Source organism: Dryobates pubescens, chromosome 14 (assembly GCF_014839835.1).
Source record: "Dryobates pubescens isolate bDryPub1 chromosome 14, bDryPub1.pri, whole genome shotgun sequence".
In the NCBI taxonomy this organism is placed as follows: domain Eukaryota; kingdom Metazoa; phylum Chordata; class Aves; order Piciformes; family Picidae; genus Dryobates; species Dryobates pubescens.
Window position 1 is genome coordinate 4,091,702 of NC_071625.1, and position 17,312 is coordinate 4,109,013.

The following is a 17,312-nucleotide window of genomic DNA, read 5'->3' on the forward strand; positions in this document are numbered from 1 at the left end:
TTATCTCCCCCCCCCAGCCCTTCAACCACCACCACCACAACCCCTCCCTTCCCTCCCCGCCACTGCCACAACCTCATTTCCCAGCCCCACAGCGCTATGGGACTGAGCCCCCTAACTGCCCCCTTGCCCTCTGCCCCACACCTGCTCACCTCCTTCCGTGGGGCAGGGATCTATGGGGCAGGGACACAGCAACAACAACCCTGTGACCTTTAAACCACGGAGCAGCAGCTGCCACCTCCCTAAATAACTGCAGGCGGCAGCTGCCGGTGCTGCCCCAGGCTCAGCACCACTCCTGTGGGGCAGAGACCCCAACAAGGGGCACCCATGGGTGCTTGGGGGGGGGGGTGGGAGGGGCACCTACGGGTGCTGGGAGGGGGCCAAAATAGTGCTGGTTTGGTTTTGCAGTGCAGTGAAAGATGAGGAGGCAGCAGCCATGGGGAAAGAGGCACTTTTTGGGGTGAAAAAGGCCAAGAGAGGCCAAAATTTCAGGGGAAGAGGGCACCCGTGGGTGCTAGAGGGTGGGGGAGTCACCCTTGGGTGCTATGGAGGGGTGGGAGTCACCTATGGGTGCTCAGAGGGGGGTCAAAATGGGGCTGGTTTGTTTTTGACCCAGAGTGAAAGAAGACAAAGAGGAGGTGATGGTGAAAGAGGCCAAAAATGTAAGGGGTGGGAGTACCCACGGTTGCTATAGGGGTGCAGGGGCACCCATGGGTGCTGGGAGGGGGCCAAAATGGGGCTGGTTTAGTTTCACAGCACAGGGAAAGATGAGGAGGAACCAATGGTGAAAGAGGCCCATTTTGGGGTGGAAAAGGCCAATAGATGCCAAAAACTGGGGGGTAAGGAGACATCTATGGGTGCTAGAGAGGGGGGGAGTTCACCCGTGGGTGCTGTGGGGGGTGAAGGTCACCTAAGGGTGCTGAGCAGAGGCCAAAATAGGGCTGTTGTTTGCCCTGTGGTGAAGAAAGACGAGGAGGCGGCGGTGGAAGAGGCACTTTTTGTGCAGGAGAAGGCCAAAACAGGCCAAAAATTGGGGCGAGGGAGCACCCATGGGTGCTATAGGTGTGTGTGGAAGAGGCACCCATAGGGGCTACAGGGGGGTGGGGGTTACCTGTGGGTGCTGGAAGGGGTCAAAATGGAACTGCTTTGGTTTTGCCGCGCGATGAAAGAAGACAAAGAGGCGGTGGTCAGAGGCACTTTTTGGGGTGAGAAAGGCCAAAAGAGGCCAAAAATTAAGGGTGTGGGGGGCACCCACGGGCGCTCACATCACCTTACAGCAGCGCTGCTTCTGTGCCGGCGGCTCCTCGGCCGGCGCCGTCAGTTTGAGGAGCGGAGGCTCGCCGGCGCCATCCCCGGCGCCACCGGCGACACCGGTACCGCCAGTGTCACCCGTGTCGCCCCTGCCCATAGGTGTGGCTGCGTCCCCTCCAGGCAGGTGCTGGAGCTTGGTGGCCGCGCGGTGCCGCTTGAGGTCGGGGAGGGTGGCAGGCAGGTGGTGGCGCGGCGCTGGATCCGGTACCGGGTGAACGGTGGCGCCGGTGCCAGGGCCGTGGGTGCAGAGCGCGGAGCCGTTGCGGGGAGGGGAGGGGGCCGGGGGGTCCTGGAGGGGGCACAGAAAGAGAGTGGGAGGCAAATAGTGGCTAGTGGGAGCTATATGGTGACATGCATCGTGACAGGGGGACCCCTATCGTGACCATCAGGACCTGAATGGCAATGGTGGGACCTGAGTTGTGGCCACCAGCACCCAAACCGCAATGGTGGGACCTGAGTTGTGGCTACCAGCACCCAAACCGCAATGGTGGGACCTGAGTTGTGGCTACCAGCACCCAAACCGCAATGGTGGGACCTGAGTTGTGGCTACCAGCACCCAAACCGCAATGGTGGGACCTGAGCTGTGGCTACCAGCACCCAAACCGCAATGGTGGGACCTGAGTTGTGGCTACCAGCACCCAAACTGCAATGGTGGGACCTGAGCTGTGGCTACCAGCACCCAAACCGCAATGGTGGGACCTGAGTTGTGGCTACCAGCACCCAAACTGCAATGGTGGGACCTGAGTTGTGGCTACCAGCACCCAAACCGCAATGGTGGGACCTGAGCTGTGGCCACCAGCACCCAAACCGCAATGGTGGGACCCGAGTTGTGGCCACCAGCACCCAAACTGCAATGGTGAGACCTGAGTTGTGGCTAGCAGCACCCAAACTGCAATGGTGGGACCTGAGCTGTGGCCACCAGCACCCAAACCGCAATGGTGGGACCCGAGTTGTGGCTACCAGCACCCAAACCGCAGCTGGTAGCACCTATGTTGTGATGGTGGGACCCATATCGTGATGGTGGGACCCGAACTGGATCCAATGGGACCCATGTGCAACCATCGGGACCTAAATGGCAATGGTGGGACCCAAACCACGGTCGCCAGGACCCATGTCGCGACCCCTGGGACCCAAGGCCTGGGGGCCAGGCGCTGGCATGGTGCCGGCTGTGCCCCGGCTCGGCAGGCCCGGCGGCGGTGACTCACAGCAGCAGCAGCAGCAGCAGCGCGGCGCCGCAGCTCGGCGTCGGTCTGGCCGTCGTCGTCGTCCTCGGCGCTGTCGCGCCGGGCGGCTCGCTGCCAGACGATGGCCTCCCGCTCGTGCTCCCGCCGGTACAGGCTGGAGCGCTCCGAGACGCTCACCCTCCGCACCACCTTCCTGCCACACACCCACACGCCGCCCCGTGGGGACGCCAAACATCCCCCGAGCCTCAGCCTCCACACCAACCCCCTCAAAGTCCCAACCTTCCCCCTGCCCATGCCCCCCAGTGCCAGGTGTGTAGCCAAATATCCCCCCAGAAGGCCACTTTCCCCACCAGACATCCCCCCGGGTGTCGAACATCCCCTCCAAATTCCCAACTTTGCCACCAAATATCCCCCTAGCTCAAATGCTGCCACCAAACCCCCTCAAAATTCCCCCATTTTCTGCCAAATGTCCCCTGAGCCCCCAGTCTGACACCAAATATGCCCCAAAGTCCCAATTTTTCCGCCAGATACCCGGCAAAAATCCCCATTTTCCTGTCGCGTGTCCCTCCGAATTCCAATGTTCCCAGCAAATATTCCCCCAAGCCCCAATTCTGCCACCAACCCCTCGCAAAGGTCCGATTTTCCTACCAAATACGTGCTCAAATCCCAATTTTCCCACCCAATTCCCAGTCTGGCCACCAAACATCCTCCCAGAATCCCAAGTTTCCCACCAAACATCCTCCCAAATCCCAGTTTTCCAAGCAGCTGACCCCCTGCAGCACCTCCCCGGCGAGGGGCGGCCAGGAGACGGCTCTGGTAGGCTCCGCACGGCGAAGCAGCGGTGACGCCGCCCCCGCCACCCGCACCACTCACCCGCGGCTGCCGGCGCTGGAGGTGCGGCGCTGGAGGAGGGATTTGTGCCTGTGGTGGGACCTCATCACGGCCTCGTGCTTGTGCTTCAGCTCCAGCAGCTTGGCCCTCACCTCCTCGTCACCGCAGACATCTGCCACGAGGAGCCGGGTGGCAAACCGCTGGCACCGCCGGCACCGCGAGCCCACCCCACCGTGCCACCGAACTCACCCAAGGGGGTCTCATCCAGCACCGATTTACCGTTGAGATCGGCGCCATGGGCCACCAGCAGCTCCACCATCTGCACCTAGAGTGGCCGAAGATCACAGAATCACAGAATGTGAGGGGCTGGAAGGGACCTCAAGAGCTCACCCAGTCCAGCCCCCCCTGCCAGGGCAGGAGCACCTAGAGCAGGTCACACAGGAACTCATCCAGGCAGGTCCTGAATATCTCCAGAGAGGAAGACTCCACAGCCCCCCTGGGCAGCCTGTTCTGTTGTCCTTGACCTCCCTGAACTCCAAGGAGGTCTTAGCCTTCCTAGTAGCCTCCCTACATCCTCTGACAACTGTCCTCCCGAGTGGCCAACCCCTCCTTTCATGATCTGAGGACTCTATTCTTCCACTTGAGTTTGCTTAGCAGTTCCCTACTTAAGCATGCAGAGCTCCCAGCTCCCTTTCTCCGTTTCCTACTCTTCAGGATGCTCTGATCTGGAGCTTGGACGAAAAGGTCCTTGAATGTTAACCAACTGCCTCCCAGTACCCTGTCCTGGGAGATTTCCCTTAGCAATTGCCTGAAAAGGCCAAAATTGGCCCTGCTGAAATCCAGCCTTGTAATCCTGCTTGATACTTTCTTCCTACCACACAAGATCCTGAACTCCACCATCTGGTGGTCACTGCAGCCAAGGCTGCCCTCAGCCTTCATTGCTTCAACCAGTCCCTCCTTTTGGGTATCAGGCCCTCTCCTCGTTGGTTCCTCCAGCGTTTGCACCAGGAAATCGTCACCAGTGCGCTGGAGGACCCTCCTGGGCCGTGGCTGTGGAGGCCTTCCAGCAGATGTCTGGGTAGTTCAAGTCGCCCACGACACGCAGGGCCCGTGAGCGAAGGGCCGGGGGCTGGCCGCGGCGCGTGCCACGGGCGGCACCGGCGCTCACCTGTCCCCAGCAGGCCGCGGCGTGGAGCGGCTGCCACCCGTCCTCGTCCCTGCTGCCGACGCTGGCCTGGTGCTCCAGCAGCAGCTCGGCGGCCTCCGCGTAGCCGTTGGCGGCCGTGATGTGGAGCTGCCAAAGGAACGAGGGGCGGTGCCACCAAGACGCCCCCCAACCACCTAGGGTGGTCACAGGGCACCAAATATCCCTCCAAATCCTGACTTGGGGCACCCCGTATCCCCCCAAATCCCACCTTTTCCACCAGATGTTCCCTCAACACCCCAATTTTTGCCAAACCCCCTCGAAATCCCAGCTTTCCCAAGAAATATCCCCCAAATCCCAACTCTGCCAGCACACAACCCCCCCAGATCCCAATCTTGCCACAAAAAAATCCCCATTTGGCCCCCAAGCCCCCTCAAAATCCCAAATCTCCACCAAACATGTGCAAATACTCCAAATTTCCATCAAAGATCCCCCAAAACCCCAAATTTCCCACCAAATATCCCCCCCCCCCCCAATCCCGGTGTTTCCAAATCCCCCCTCAAACTCCCCTCTTTTCCTGCCAAATCTTCACTGTACTCCAAATTTTTGCCACCAAACTCCTTCAAAATCCCAATTCTCCTGCCTCAAGCTCCCCTTTTTTCCCTGCTGGGATGTTTGAGGCCCCCTTGATACCAGCCACCCCCATCCCCACCCCTCCCGGCGCCGCCCCCCCACCCTACCAAAGTGGCTCCGTGTCCTCTCGGCGCATCCAGATCAGCTCCAGCTTCCACCAGCTGCCCGATCTCCACCATCATCTCCCTCTCGGTGGCCCCCCGAGCCTCCTCGATCTTCTCCTGGGTGATTCCTGGTGACAACGAGGGGGACACACCGGGGGTGTGCCACCAGGTCCTCGCCGTCACCACGGTGCCGGTGCCGGCGTCGGTGGGGGCGGTGCCGCTCACCCTGCTCGGCCATGGCGCTCTCCAGGCAGTCCAGGGTCAGCTCGTCCTCGCAGAGGTCGTAGGGCATGTTGCCGTCGGAGTTGGTGGCCAGAAGATCGGCACCGCTGGGGGCGGGGACAAGGGGCGGCGGGTCAGGGTCAGCGCGAGGTCCCCGCCGGTGGCCCCGGCCGCACCCCCGGTTACCGTTGGATGAGGAGCCGGACCAGGTGCAGGTGGCCGCAGGTGGCGGCGGCGTGCAGCGGGGTCCAGAGCTCGCTGTCGCGGGCGTTGACGTCGGCGCCGGCATCCAGCAGCACCGGCACCACCTTGCCTGCATCGTCGATGCAGCACTGGGCAGGGAGAACCGGCAGCGCTTACCGGGAGGGACCGGCAGAGGGAAAGCGTCCCCAGAAGCTCCCCCCGCGGGGATGGGCACTGGGGACAGCCAGCCGGGGGGAGCTGCACTGGGCTGGTGGCATTGGCACCGGCGCTGTGCCAGGGCTTCACTGGGCTGGCACTGGAACCAGCTCCATGCCAGGGCTTCGCTGCTGTGGGACCAGCACCAGCTCCATGCCAGGGCTTTACCGGGCCAGTGCTGACACCATGCCAGGGCTTAACTGTCTGGCATCAGCACTATGCAAGGTCTTTGCAAGGCTGGCACTGGCACCATGCCAGGGCTTCACTGGGCTGGCACTGGAACCAGTTCCATGGCAGAGCTTAACTGGAGTGCACCAGCACCAGTGCCATGCCACAGCTTCACCAAACTGGCACTGGCTCCACACCAGGGCTTCACCAGGCTGGTACCAGCACCAGCTCCATGCCAGGGCTTTACTGGGCCACCATTGGCACCATGTCAGGGCTTTACCATCCAGCACTGGCACCACGCCAGGGCTTTAATAGGATAGCATCGGCACCATGCCAGGCTTTATCAAGTTGGCACCGGCACCAACTCCTTTCCAGGGCTTCACGTGGCTGCCACTGGAACCAGTTCCACACCAGAGCTTAACTGGAGTGGCACCGGCACCAGTGCCATGCCAGAGCTTAACTGGAGTGGCATCAGCACCAGTACCGTGCCAGAGCTTAACTGGACCAACACCGGCTCCATGCCAGGGCCTTGCTGAGCCAGCACTGGAACCAGTCCCACGCCAGGGCTTCACCAAGCCAGCACCAGCACCAATTCCATGCCATCCTGGTGCCAGTACTGCCACACTGGTGCCATGCTGGTGTGCCCTTACCTGGTGCAGGGCTGTGAGGCCATCCTCGTTGCAGAGGTCGGGGCTGATCCCGCTGGCCAGGAAGTGCCGGACTGGGGAGGAACAGGGAGGGGTTAGCCAGGATCCTGCTGGCACCGCAGTGCTGGCACCTTGGAGCATCCCACCAGGGTGCAACCAGCACCTTTGGAAAGAAAGCACCACCCAGGAGCATCCCACCAGGATTTAGCCACCACTTTGGCACGGGCAAAGGCTCCAGAACCGACTCCAAGGGGCTGGGTGGTTTTGGAGGGATATTTGGCAGGAAAGGTGGGATTCTGGAGAACAGGTGGTGGCAAATTGGGATACTGAGGCATGCTCGGTGGAAAGTCGGCATTCTGAGAGGGTATTGGGCAGAAAGCTGGGATCTTGAGGGGACATTCTGTGGCACAACTGGGATTGGGGGAACATTTGGCAGGAAAATTGGGATTGGGGGGAGCTATTTGGTAGTAAAATCGGCATTTTGGGGGGGCTTTTGGGCAAGAAAACTGGGATTTTGGGGACAACAATTTGGTGGCAAAACTGGGATTTGGGGGGACAGTGGGAAAATTTTCACCTTGAAAATTCCCCACTGGGGGAGGTTTTAAGGGGTTTGAGGTCCCAGCAACCCCCAGCCCCCAGCCCCCAGCCCCTACCTTCCTCAGCATCATGCCGGGCGGCCGCCTCCAGCAGCTGGACGCTGGCAGGGAACGTCACCCTTTTGGTGTTGCCATCGCTCCTCTTCCTCCTCTTCCTCTCAGCTCCCACCTTGGATCCCTGTGACTCCTTCTCAGCCTGGGCCCATTTCTTGAGCTGCTGGGCTCGGCGCTTCTGGGCGTGTTTCAGCCTCTCCGGGGTGCTGAGTCGAGCCACCGCCGGCATCTCCGCCACCAGCTCCGGGTGCTCCGCCATGGCCGGGGATTTGGCCAAAGGATGGAGCCAATCCCACTGGGAACGGAGTATGGAGTTGCCAGCTCCTCCACCAGCATCCCCCCCCCGGGCAAAAGGGGGAGGTTTATTCCTGTATCCCAAAGCTTTGCCGTGGCGGCACCAGCGGTTCGGCGGCCTGGGCTGGGTGTTTCGGAATCATCTCCCACAGTTCCAATTCCTGGCGTTTTCCAACCCGAAAAATCCCTCCCCAGAAGGGTGGGTGGAGGGCTTGGTTAAGCCACAGAGGGGCTGACCCCGTCCTGGCAGCTCAGAGTGGGCTGGATCTGCTCAGCAACGCCGGATCCGAAGCCAGGGAGGAGCGCGGCTGGTGAAACACCTTCAGACTAATCCCCGGTGCCTGTTTGCTGCCGAATTGTCCCGAGGAGCTGCAGCCTTCCCGCTTTCTGCAAGTGTTTCCTGGTCATCCAGCAGCCAGCACCGCTCCGGAGGCACCGAGGAGCAGATAATCCGGCTGGGAATGCTGCCGGAACAGCGGCAGGTTGCTGGGATGAAGCTCTGCCCTGCCCTGGTTGTGGTGGGATGAGCTGGAAAAAGGAAAATGGTTGAGGGAAGAGGAGAAGCTCGGCACAGGCAAAGGGATCCCGGCACAGCCCGGTAACTGCCGGCTGGCTACGGTGAAACCGGGAGAACCTCGCCCCTGACGCCGGCATCGCCCGGCGGGCAGGGCGGGCCGGGCAGGAAAGGGCAGATTCCGGCAGAGCTGCGCTTCCCAAAGCCGCCTCCGAGGGCGAGCGGCCGCGATTCCAGCGGGCAAAGTCCGCCAGCAACATTCCTGCACCTTAATCCCCGCTGTAAATCCCCAAGGAACGCCGGCCGGGCCGAAGCCGACGGTAAATCCGCGGTGGGACTGAAGGAAAAGGGGTCACCGGGATGCTGGGATCGGCTTGGGAATCCCACCGACCGTGGCTTGGCTGGGAATGGCTCATGGAGAAGGTGGGAAAGTGGGGCTGGCAACTTCGGCCCCCGGATTTGGCATTGCCCAAATGTCCCCCCAGATATCTACCCTAAATACACCCAAAATCTCCCCAAACGCACCAAACAGCCTACAAAAGTCCCCTCAAAATCACCCACGCAGCCCAAAACTTCCCCAAAACATGCCCTAAATCCCCAACAATCCGCCCAAGGACCCCAAAAATCTGCCAAAACGCCCTGAACGTCCCTCAAACAGCCCAGGGGCCTGTCCTCAGGTTCCCCTTAAGGTGATCCCCATGACCCCAAATCCTGCAGGAGGGCATCCCCAGAGTCATGTCCCACCTCCCCCCCCCAAAAAAACCACATACATGTCCTCATATCCCAAGGGGGACCCCACACTGCCAGGCTTGTCTTCAAGGGGGTACCCAAGTTCCCGAGTCCTATGGGCTAGGGGAAACCATGACCAAGCCTCCCACTGAGGGGACCCCCACACTTAGGGAGGAAGGAACTGTCCCCCGGGTCACCCCCGAGGGGACCCTCATGTCCCCAAGTGGCCTCTCCTGGCCTCCAAAGAGCCCTCCTGGTCCCAAGCGTGGCCCCACAACACCCCCCAGATACTGGAGTATCTGTCCCCACAGTCACCCCAAGGGACCTCCATGCCTCCAAGTCCCCCAGAAGGACCCACTTAGCCCCAGGCTTGTCCCCAAGGCCCTCCCCGGCCTCAGTTCCTGCCCCAAGACTCAACAGCCCGTATGGGCCTGTCCTGGAGGGTACCACCACACCGGTTCTTTCCCATGGGGACCCCCCCAGCCTCGATTCTGACCGCAAGACCCGCCCGCGGCTCCAAATCCCATTCCATGGAGTCCCCCCCCAGGCCCGATCCTGCCCCAGAAACACCCCCAGGCACCAGTTTCTGTCCCCAAGCCCACCCCCAGCCCATGGAGGCCTGTTCCGGGTGGTCATCCCCAAACTCCCGACCCATGGAGCCCCCCTTAACACCGACTTTGTGCACAGGACCCCCCTCGGGCCCAGTTCCTGCCACCAAGACCAACCCCAGCCCGCGTGGGCCTGTCCCGCGGAGTCCCCGCACTTGACTTCCTGGACTCCGCACTCGACCCTCCCCCAGCCCCGATCCTGTCCCCAGACACCTCCCTGCACCCCATTCCCGGTTGCTGGCCTCCCCCGAGCCATACCTGCCGGTATCGGGGCCGCGGCCTTGCCCGTTCCTGCCGCTGCCCAGGGCGGAGCCGCCGCTGCCGCTCTCCATGGCAACGAATGACACTTCCGGTTGGTACCGGAAATGAGCCTGCCTAGGGCCGGAGGAAGGTAGGCACGTTCTGTGGTGCCATCTTGGGAGTGGCGCCGGCGGCAGCGGGGACGGCCACTCCCAAGATGGCGGTGGGTACCGTAGGGCGCGGTGTCGCCGTCTGGCGGGGGGAGGTGGGAAAGTCATCCTGAAGTCGGTGTCACCTCTGGGGCTGTCCCCAAATCCAGTCCCCGTGCGCCCCCCTACCCAGGCTGGTGTACCCCAAGACCTGTTCCCGAGTCCCTGCTGTGGGCTGTGGTGGGGAGAGGTCGGGATATGGGGACAAGGACATGGGACCAGGAGTTGAGAGACATGGGGACAAGGGGCGGGGACACGGGGACGGGAGGTGGGGACGAAGGACGGGGTAGGAACATGGGACAGAGGGTGGAGATAAGGGACTGGAGGTGGGGACAGGGCGTGGGGACAAGGGGGTGGAGACGTGTGTCCCCACGTGTCCCGCGTCCACTTCACGTGTCCGCGTCCCCTCCGTGTGTGCCCATGCCTCTTGCATGTGTGCCTGACCCCCACGTGTCCCCTGCCGTGCAAGGCGCCGATCCCAGTGCTCCCAGTACAGCCCAGTCCCGCTCGCGCTGCGTGGCGGCCAGCACAGTGCAGCCCCAGTATAACCCAGCTGGCCCCAGCACCGCAGCCCAGCACTCCCAGTACAGACCAGTGCTCCTGGCATGGCTCCCGGGCACGGCTCCCGAGCACACCAGCGTTACCCACTCCACCCTCGTTCCCAATCCCAGTCGCTCCTCGGCTCTGCTAAACTCGGGGGTCGCTGTTCTGCTGCTTCCGCTCCCCCCCCCCCCCCCCCCCCCCCCCCCCGCCGGCTCTCCCCGTCGGGTCCCCGCAGGGCAGCGACACCAAGGCGCCGGGACCGGGACCCCCCGGGGCGGGCGGGGGTTGGGAATTAACTGGTTCTGGTGCAGGTGGGATACTGGTCTGTGCCTCCAGGGCTCCCAGTACTCCTAGTTCCACCTCCCAGCTGTTTCCAGTAGTCCCAGTGCCCCCCGGGGGACCAGCCTCACAGTCCCCCGCAGCCTGCAGGACTTCCATGCGCCCAGTTCCACCACCCCCAGTCCCAGCGCTCCCAGTTCCACCACCCCCAGTCCCAGCGCTCCCAGTCCCACCACCCCCAGTTCCACTGCTTCCAGTTCCAGCACCCCCAGTCCCAGTGCTCCCAGTTCTACCACCCCCAGAGCTAGTGCTCCCAGTTCCACCACCCCCAGTCCCAGCGCTCCCAGTCCCACCACCCCCAGTCCCAGCGCTCCCAGTCCCACCACCCCCAGTCCCACTGCCTCCAGTTCCAGCACCCCCAGTCCCAGTGCTCCCAGTTCTACCACCCCCAGAGCTAGTGCTCCCAGTTCCAGCACCCCCGGTCCCAGTGCTCCCAGTCCCACCACCCCCAGTCCCAGCGCTCCCAGTCCCACCACCCCCAGTTCCACTGCTTCCAGTTCCAGCACCCCCAGTCCCAGTGCTCCCAGTTCTACCACCCCCAGATCCAGTGCTCCCAGTTCCAGCACCCCCGGTCCCAGTGCTCCCAGTGCTGCAGCTCCTTTGTCAGCAGCGCTGTCACCTCCAATGCCATCACCCTACTCCCCGTGCCCCCAGTTCCACCACCCCCGGTCCCACCACCGCCGATCCCAGGGCTCCCAGTCCCATCCCCCTCCCTATTCCCATTCCCCCCCAGTGTCGCCAGTGCCTTTGTTGTGCAAAGTCCCCGAAGTCGCCAGCCCGGCTCCGGCGTCGCCCCGGGGGGGAACACACGACACCGGGAGGGGGGGTGACAAAGGGGACAAAGGTGAGAAAGGTGACAAAGATGCTTGCCCCCGGCCACGGGTGTCACCACCTGCTTTTATTGGAAGGGGGGGGTGGTGAACAGCGTCACCATGGAGTGGGGAGGAGGGGACAGGGACACTGCGGGGTGACAGGCACATGGGAGGGTTACAGGGACACGGGGGCCACACACAGTGGTCGCTTCTGGGGGTGACAGGGGCATGGGGAGAGAGGGCACGGTAGTGTCACCCTGGGGGGGCGAGAGGGACATTGTGGGGGGTGACAGTGGTGTCCCCATGGGGAGAAGACACAGTGGGGGGGTGCTGGAGCCCGGGTGGGGAAGGTGACAGTGACCTTGTAAAGGCGGGGGAGGTGAGGGATGTTTGGGTCCTGGGGGGAAGGAAGGGTCAAGGTGATTTCTGGGCGCTCATGTGTGCAGCCCCACCCCCCATCCTTGCCAGCAATAGTGGGACACACTCCCCCCAGTTCAGTTATTAGGGGGGGTGTCACCCGTGGAGGGCAGGGGCTACAATGTCCCCAGGGTGGATCAGCCAAACATCAAAGATGCTTTTGTTGGGAGGGGGCATAGTTTGGGCCCCTCCCCCACCTAATTCTGAATCTGGGGATGGGGGGTTGCTGGGAGGGGGTCTTGGGGGAGGTTCAGAAGTGGGGGGGGTCAAAACCCCCCAGTGAAAAGCGAGAAAAGGAGGGGAGGCACTGGGGGGGGCCACAGCATTGGGGGCCACGCTGGTGCTGTACGAAGTGGGGAGCTGCCCCCATAACAGTGGGGGGACACTGGTTTGGGAACCCCCCTTGGAGTGACAACTGGAGGAACTGGACCCTCCTATAGGGGGAGGGGGTCGCCAAGGTGGGGTAGGGAGGTGAAGGATGGGTGTGGACCCCCATAAATTACCCCCGGAAGGAGGCTCCTCGGGTGATGGTTTTGAGTGGGAGGCTTCAATTCGGGGCTCCCCCTTGGGGTTGCCACTGGGGGCACTGGACCCCCCTATGGCAGGGGGTAGCCAGGGTGGGGTAGGGAGGTGAAGGATGGGTGTGGACCCCCATAAATTACCCCCGGGGGGTTGGTCCTCAGGTGATGCTGACGGTGGGGGGGGTGTCTCTAATTTCCCTCCCCCCTCTGAAAAATCCCCCAATAAGGAGGCGATGGAGAAAGGTGGTGGAGGTGGAGGCGGTGGGGGGGATGAATTTAAAGGGTTGGGGGAAGGTTTAGGAAGGTCGGGGGGGGGTTTAAGTCCTTGCAGGGGGTAAGGACGACCCCGGAGAATAAACGGAGCCAAATCCCGGACGAAACAAGTGTCCCCCCCCCGCGCCACAGCCGTGTTTTGGAGGCGCAGGGCTGCGGGGGGGATGCGGTTCACATCCACCGTCCAGTAATTGCCCTTGGCTTTGGGCTTGCTGGGGTCCTTCAGCACCTACCCCGGGAGGGAACAGAAAATGAAGGACCCCTCCCCGTAATTGCTACAACCCCTTGGGAGCGGGGGGCAACCGGACCCCTTATTTGGGACAAAGACTGCCCCCGAATTCAGCTGGAGCGTTCAGGTATGGGGAGGGTATGGAGTGGAACCTTCCCCCTCCTCCCCTTTCAAAACTGTCCCTCGGGGAGGGTGACCCCCTCTCCCCCCCCCCCCCAAAGCGGGACCCCCTCTCAAAGTGAGACCGACAGCCCCCCTCAGATTTTGCCCCCCCCCCCCCCAGCACCTGACTCACCCCAGGGATCTGCAGGCCACCCCCAGTCCCACTGCTCCCAGCTCTATCACCCCCAATCCAGTGCTCCCAGTTCTATCCCCCCAATCCCCTTCTCCCTAATCCCATCATCCCCAATCCCACTCTTTCCCCAGCAGTCCCACAACCCCCCCTGTCCACAGTCTCATCCCCCCTAGTCCCACCCGAGGGCGCCCAGTTTTGCTGTGTCCCCCTGCTAACCCTCACACACACAGTACCCTCCAGTACATCCCCATCCTTACCAACGCCCCTAAGGGGCTCCTCTACCTCTTTCCAGACCCCCCCAGACCCCTCCACCCCAAGGACCCCTCCCATCCTCTTCCCCCCCAATCCCCTTTCCCATCCCCTTTCCCCCTACTATTCCCCCCCCCCAAGACCCTTACCTCAAGGGACCCCTCCACACACACTGAGGAACCCTCCTAACTTTTGCTCCCTCCCCCCCCAGTTTTAGGGACTTCCCCCCAGACCCTAAAAGGTCCCCACACACCTTGGCAAAACAGGGGTTACAGGAGAGGTTGTGCCGCACGGAGTCCTTCCAGCCTTGGTACCCTCCCCCAAAAAAGGGGAAGAGGCTGCTGAGCTCCTGGATGATCTGGGGGGCGGTGTCGTAATTGATTTTGGGGGGAGTCACCCCCTAAATACCCCCCAGTCTCCCCCAAACAACACCCAAAAGCCCCTACCCCAAGGATTTTCCCGTCAAACCCCTCTGAGAGCTCCCAAATTGATCCCCCTCCCCGCAATTTTAAATGGGAGGCTACGACCCTCCCAACCCCTCCATCGTGGGGAGGGGGGTCCCAAAATTAAAGCTGGGGGGGAAGGGAAGTGACCCGACAGACGACAGAGGCGACAGAGCGACAGACCCCCCGGCGCCTCTCAGCTGCTCCCCCGCAGGGACATTTGCACCAGCACCAAATTCCCACCCCCCACCCCTCCCGCCCCGGGGATCCTGGGGAGGGGGTCCAGAGGGGGTTTTTGGGGTCTGGGAGAGATCCCAGAGGGGGTGATGGGGAGAGGGGGGTCGCGGATGAGGTCTGGGGGTGTCTCATGGGAGCTCGTGTGGAGGAAGGGTCCCGGGGGGGGTCCCTGTGTGGGGCTCCCGCGGGAGGTGATGGCGGGATTTGGGGGTGTCCCTTAGGGGGCCCGGGGGGTGATTGGGAGGGGAATGCCGGGGGAGATCTTAGTGGGGGGTTCCAGGGTGGGTGGTGGGGTGCAGAGTCCCGAGGAGGTTTAGGGGAGGTGTCCAGAGGAGGGTGGGAGAGCGGGGGGGGGTCCCAGGGGGGCTTGTGGGGAGGAGGGGTCCTGAGTGTGGAGGGTTGTGGGTCTCGGGGTGGCGGGTCCTAGGGGAGGTTTTGGGGTGGGGAGGTTCTGGAGGGGTGGGGGGTGTTCTGAAGAGGAGGGTCCCGGGGGGGAAGGGGTCCCAGTAGGAAAAGTGGGAACTGCTGGGAGGGAGAGTCTTAGTTTGGGGGTTCCCGTTGGCCCAGGGTTGGAGGGTGAGTTCCGGAGGAGGTCGTGGACGTGGGGTGGTCCCGGTACCTGGGCGAGCTTGAGACGCTGTCCCGGTGCCGCCTGGATAACGAGGGCGATGAGTGCCAGGTAGGAGTAGGGGGGCTTCGGGTGCCGCCGGTAGCGCTGGGGGGGGGGCCGGGACCCCCCTTGGGACCCCAACCCCCGGGACCCCCCTCCAGAAACCCCCCCCCGAGATCCCCCCACTCGGGGGGGGGCTGAACCTGAGCCCCGAGGTGCTGGAGGAGGAAGAGGAGGAGGTGGTGGTGGTGCTGGTGGCATGGCCTGGGGCCGGGGGGGGATGGACTGGGAGCACTGGGGAGGGGCTGGGATGAACTGGAGTGGGGTGGGCTGGGCTGGGGCGGGCTGGGGCTAGGATGGGGATGGGACAAACTGGGATGGGCTGGGATGGAGATGGGATGAAATGGAGTGGGCTGGGGTGGAATGAGCTGTGATGACGATAGGACAAACTGGCCTGGACTGGCCTGGGGTTAGGACGAACTGGAATGGAGCTGGGATGGACTGGGGTAGGCTGGGATGGTCCGGGTTGGGAAGGATGGGGATGGAATGGGAGTGGGATGGGACAAACTGGGCTGAGAGACATGGGATGGGGCTGGGATGGAGATAAAATGGAGCTGAAATGTACTGGAGTGGGCTGGAATGAGCTGGGGTGGACTAATAAAATGGAATATGGCTGGGGATGAACTGGACTGAGAGGGATGGGATAAACTGGGATGGGATGGGGTAGGAGGGAGCTAGGATGGACTGGAGTGGGGTGAGATGGGGCTGAAGTGGACTGGGATGGAGCTCGGGTGGGTGTAGGCTTAACTGGGATGGGTCTGAACTGAGCTGCCCCGGGCAGCCCTTGACCCGAGTGACCCTTCCCAAGCTCAAGTTCAAGTTCCTCCTGCCACTGGCTCAGGGCCGCCGCAAGCAGCGATCCAGAGTGGGAGGTACTGGGGGGAATGGACACCGCTCCCCCGGGCCCGCCTTAACCGCAGGCCACGCCCTTGCCACGCCTACCCACCCAATAGCCACGCCCAAATCCACCTCTCTTGGCTCCCTGGCTCCTTTCCCCGCCCTCCGTCTCCTACGGACACGCCCACCCCCGCGCCCGCGGGGACCCGCCCATTTCCCCGCCCACTCACCCCGTGACCACGCCCCATCCTTTATCCCATTGGCAGATCCTTACCTTGTTCCCACCCCTCCCCCGGCTCCGCCCCCAGCCGCCGCGAGCGGGCCGGAAGTGGCGGAGCCGGGAGCGCGGGGACAGGCCCGGGGGGTCGCTCCCCGGCCCTGCTCTTCCCGCCTCGGTGTCACCCTCCCCCCCAATGGGTGCTGCCGGCGGGGCCTTGTCCCACGCGGTGCTGGCCGCTGTCTGCCTGCTCTGTGCCCAGCGGGCCCGGCAGGTCAGTGCTGAGGGGGCTGGGCGAGACTGGGGAGTGAATGGCGGGCGTCGGGGCACCAACTGGGGCTGGAACCGGGGCCTGGAACCCGGCTGGGGACTTGGGACTGGCACCCAACTGGGGCCTGGGGCTGAAAGTGGGACTTGGCCTCATACTCAGTGGGGACTTGGGACTGGCACCCAACTGGGGCCTGGGACTAGGCCGGGTATCCAACTGGGGACCTGGTATCAGGACAGAGCCTGGCACCCAGTGGGGGACTTGGGACTGCACCCAACACCCAGCTGGTTCAATGTCACCCAGGCAGTCCTGTCCCCCCAACAGGTCCTGTGCCACCAGGTCTGTCATCCCTGTACCACCTACCCACGCCACCATGTCATCTCTGTCCCCTCTCTCTACCAGGTCACCGAGGGCCCAGCCGCTGGCTTCCTTCTGCAGGCCTTGACAGCTGCCAGCGATGCCCTGGCACCACTGTGGTCTGTCGTTGTCACCAGGGGAGGTGACAATGATCCTGACCCTTTCCCTGGTGTCTGGATCTCAGCCATGCTGGCTCAACCTTTGGTGGCCTTCGGCTTCCATCGCCTCAGTGGTGACCAGGCCACTGCCAACCTGCTGTTGGGAGGTGCCACAGCGCTGGCACTCATCACAGCTGTCACCACCAGCACTGGCACTGCACGGGCACCAGCGGAGGGACACTTGATGGCTGCTCATGCTGTCACTTTCCTCACCACCTGCAGCCTCCTCACTCTTGCTGGCCTTACTGGCAATGGCACCGCAGCCCTGGGCGGGCTCCTGGTGGCTGCTGGCCACCTGCTGCCAGCACCTGACACCCAACAAGTGTGGCATCCATGGGTGCTGGCAGCGGGGAATTTGGCACTGGAGAGGGCACTGAGGGTGCAGAAGCTGGGTGTGGAGTGAGCCATGTGGCACCGTATGGCACCATGAGGTGTGTGAGGAGTAAAGTGCCATATGGTGATGGTTCTGTGCCTGTGGGGTCATTGTGGGTGTGGGTGCCACTGTGGGTGGCACCTCAGTAGGGGTGTCAGCCTCAGGTCTTTAGGGTAGCATTCTGCAGTGG

General features: G+C 62.9%; 3 protein-coding genes across 3 annotated transcripts; 1 reads left to right on the forward strand and 2 right to left on the reverse strand.

The window, feature by feature from the left end:
• Nucleotides 1-1,179: 1,179 nt before the first annotated feature.
• PPP1R16A (protein phosphatase 1 regulatory subunit 16A) lies at nt 1,180-9,731 on the reverse strand. The gene is made up of 11 exons (XM_054167533.1): nt 9,694-9,731; nt 7,294-8,112; nt 6,644-6,714; nt 5,613-5,758; nt 5,430-5,533; nt 5,208-5,332; nt 4,492-4,617; nt 3,573-3,648; nt 3,366-3,495; nt 2,526-2,685; nt 1,180-1,597 (listed from the first exon to the last, which is right to left on the reverse strand). The coding sequence occupies exons 2-11, from the start codon at nt 7,547-7,549 to the stop codon at nt 1,259-1,261; spliced, it is 1,533 nt and encodes a 510-aa protein (XP_054023508.1). The 5' UTR covers nt 7,550-8,112; nt 9,694-9,731; the 3' UTR covers nt 1,180-1,258.
• A 2,360-nt stretch (nt 9,732-12,091) lies between these two features.
• FOXH1 (forkhead box H1) lies at nt 12,092-15,997 on the reverse strand. Its single transcript, XM_054167534.1, has 5 exons — nt 15,926-15,997; nt 14,862-14,957; nt 13,816-13,920; nt 12,846-13,018; nt 12,092-12,233 (listed from the first exon to the last, which is right to left on the reverse strand). The coding sequence occupies exons 1-5, from the start codon at nt 15,995-15,997 to the stop codon at nt 12,092-12,094; spliced, it is 588 nt and encodes a 195-aa protein (XP_054023509.1).
• A 138-nt stretch (nt 15,998-16,135) lies between these two features.
• TMEM276 (transmembrane protein 276) lies at nt 16,136-17,252 on the forward strand. Its single transcript, XM_054167497.1, has 2 exons — nt 16,136-16,240; nt 16,637-17,252. Exons 1-2 carry the CDS (start codon nt 16,163-16,165, stop codon nt 17,150-17,152), a joined length of 594 nt encoding a protein of 197 aa, XP_054023472.1. The 5' UTR covers nt 16,136-16,162; the 3' UTR covers nt 17,153-17,252.
• Nucleotides 17,253-17,312: the final 60 nt, after the last annotated feature.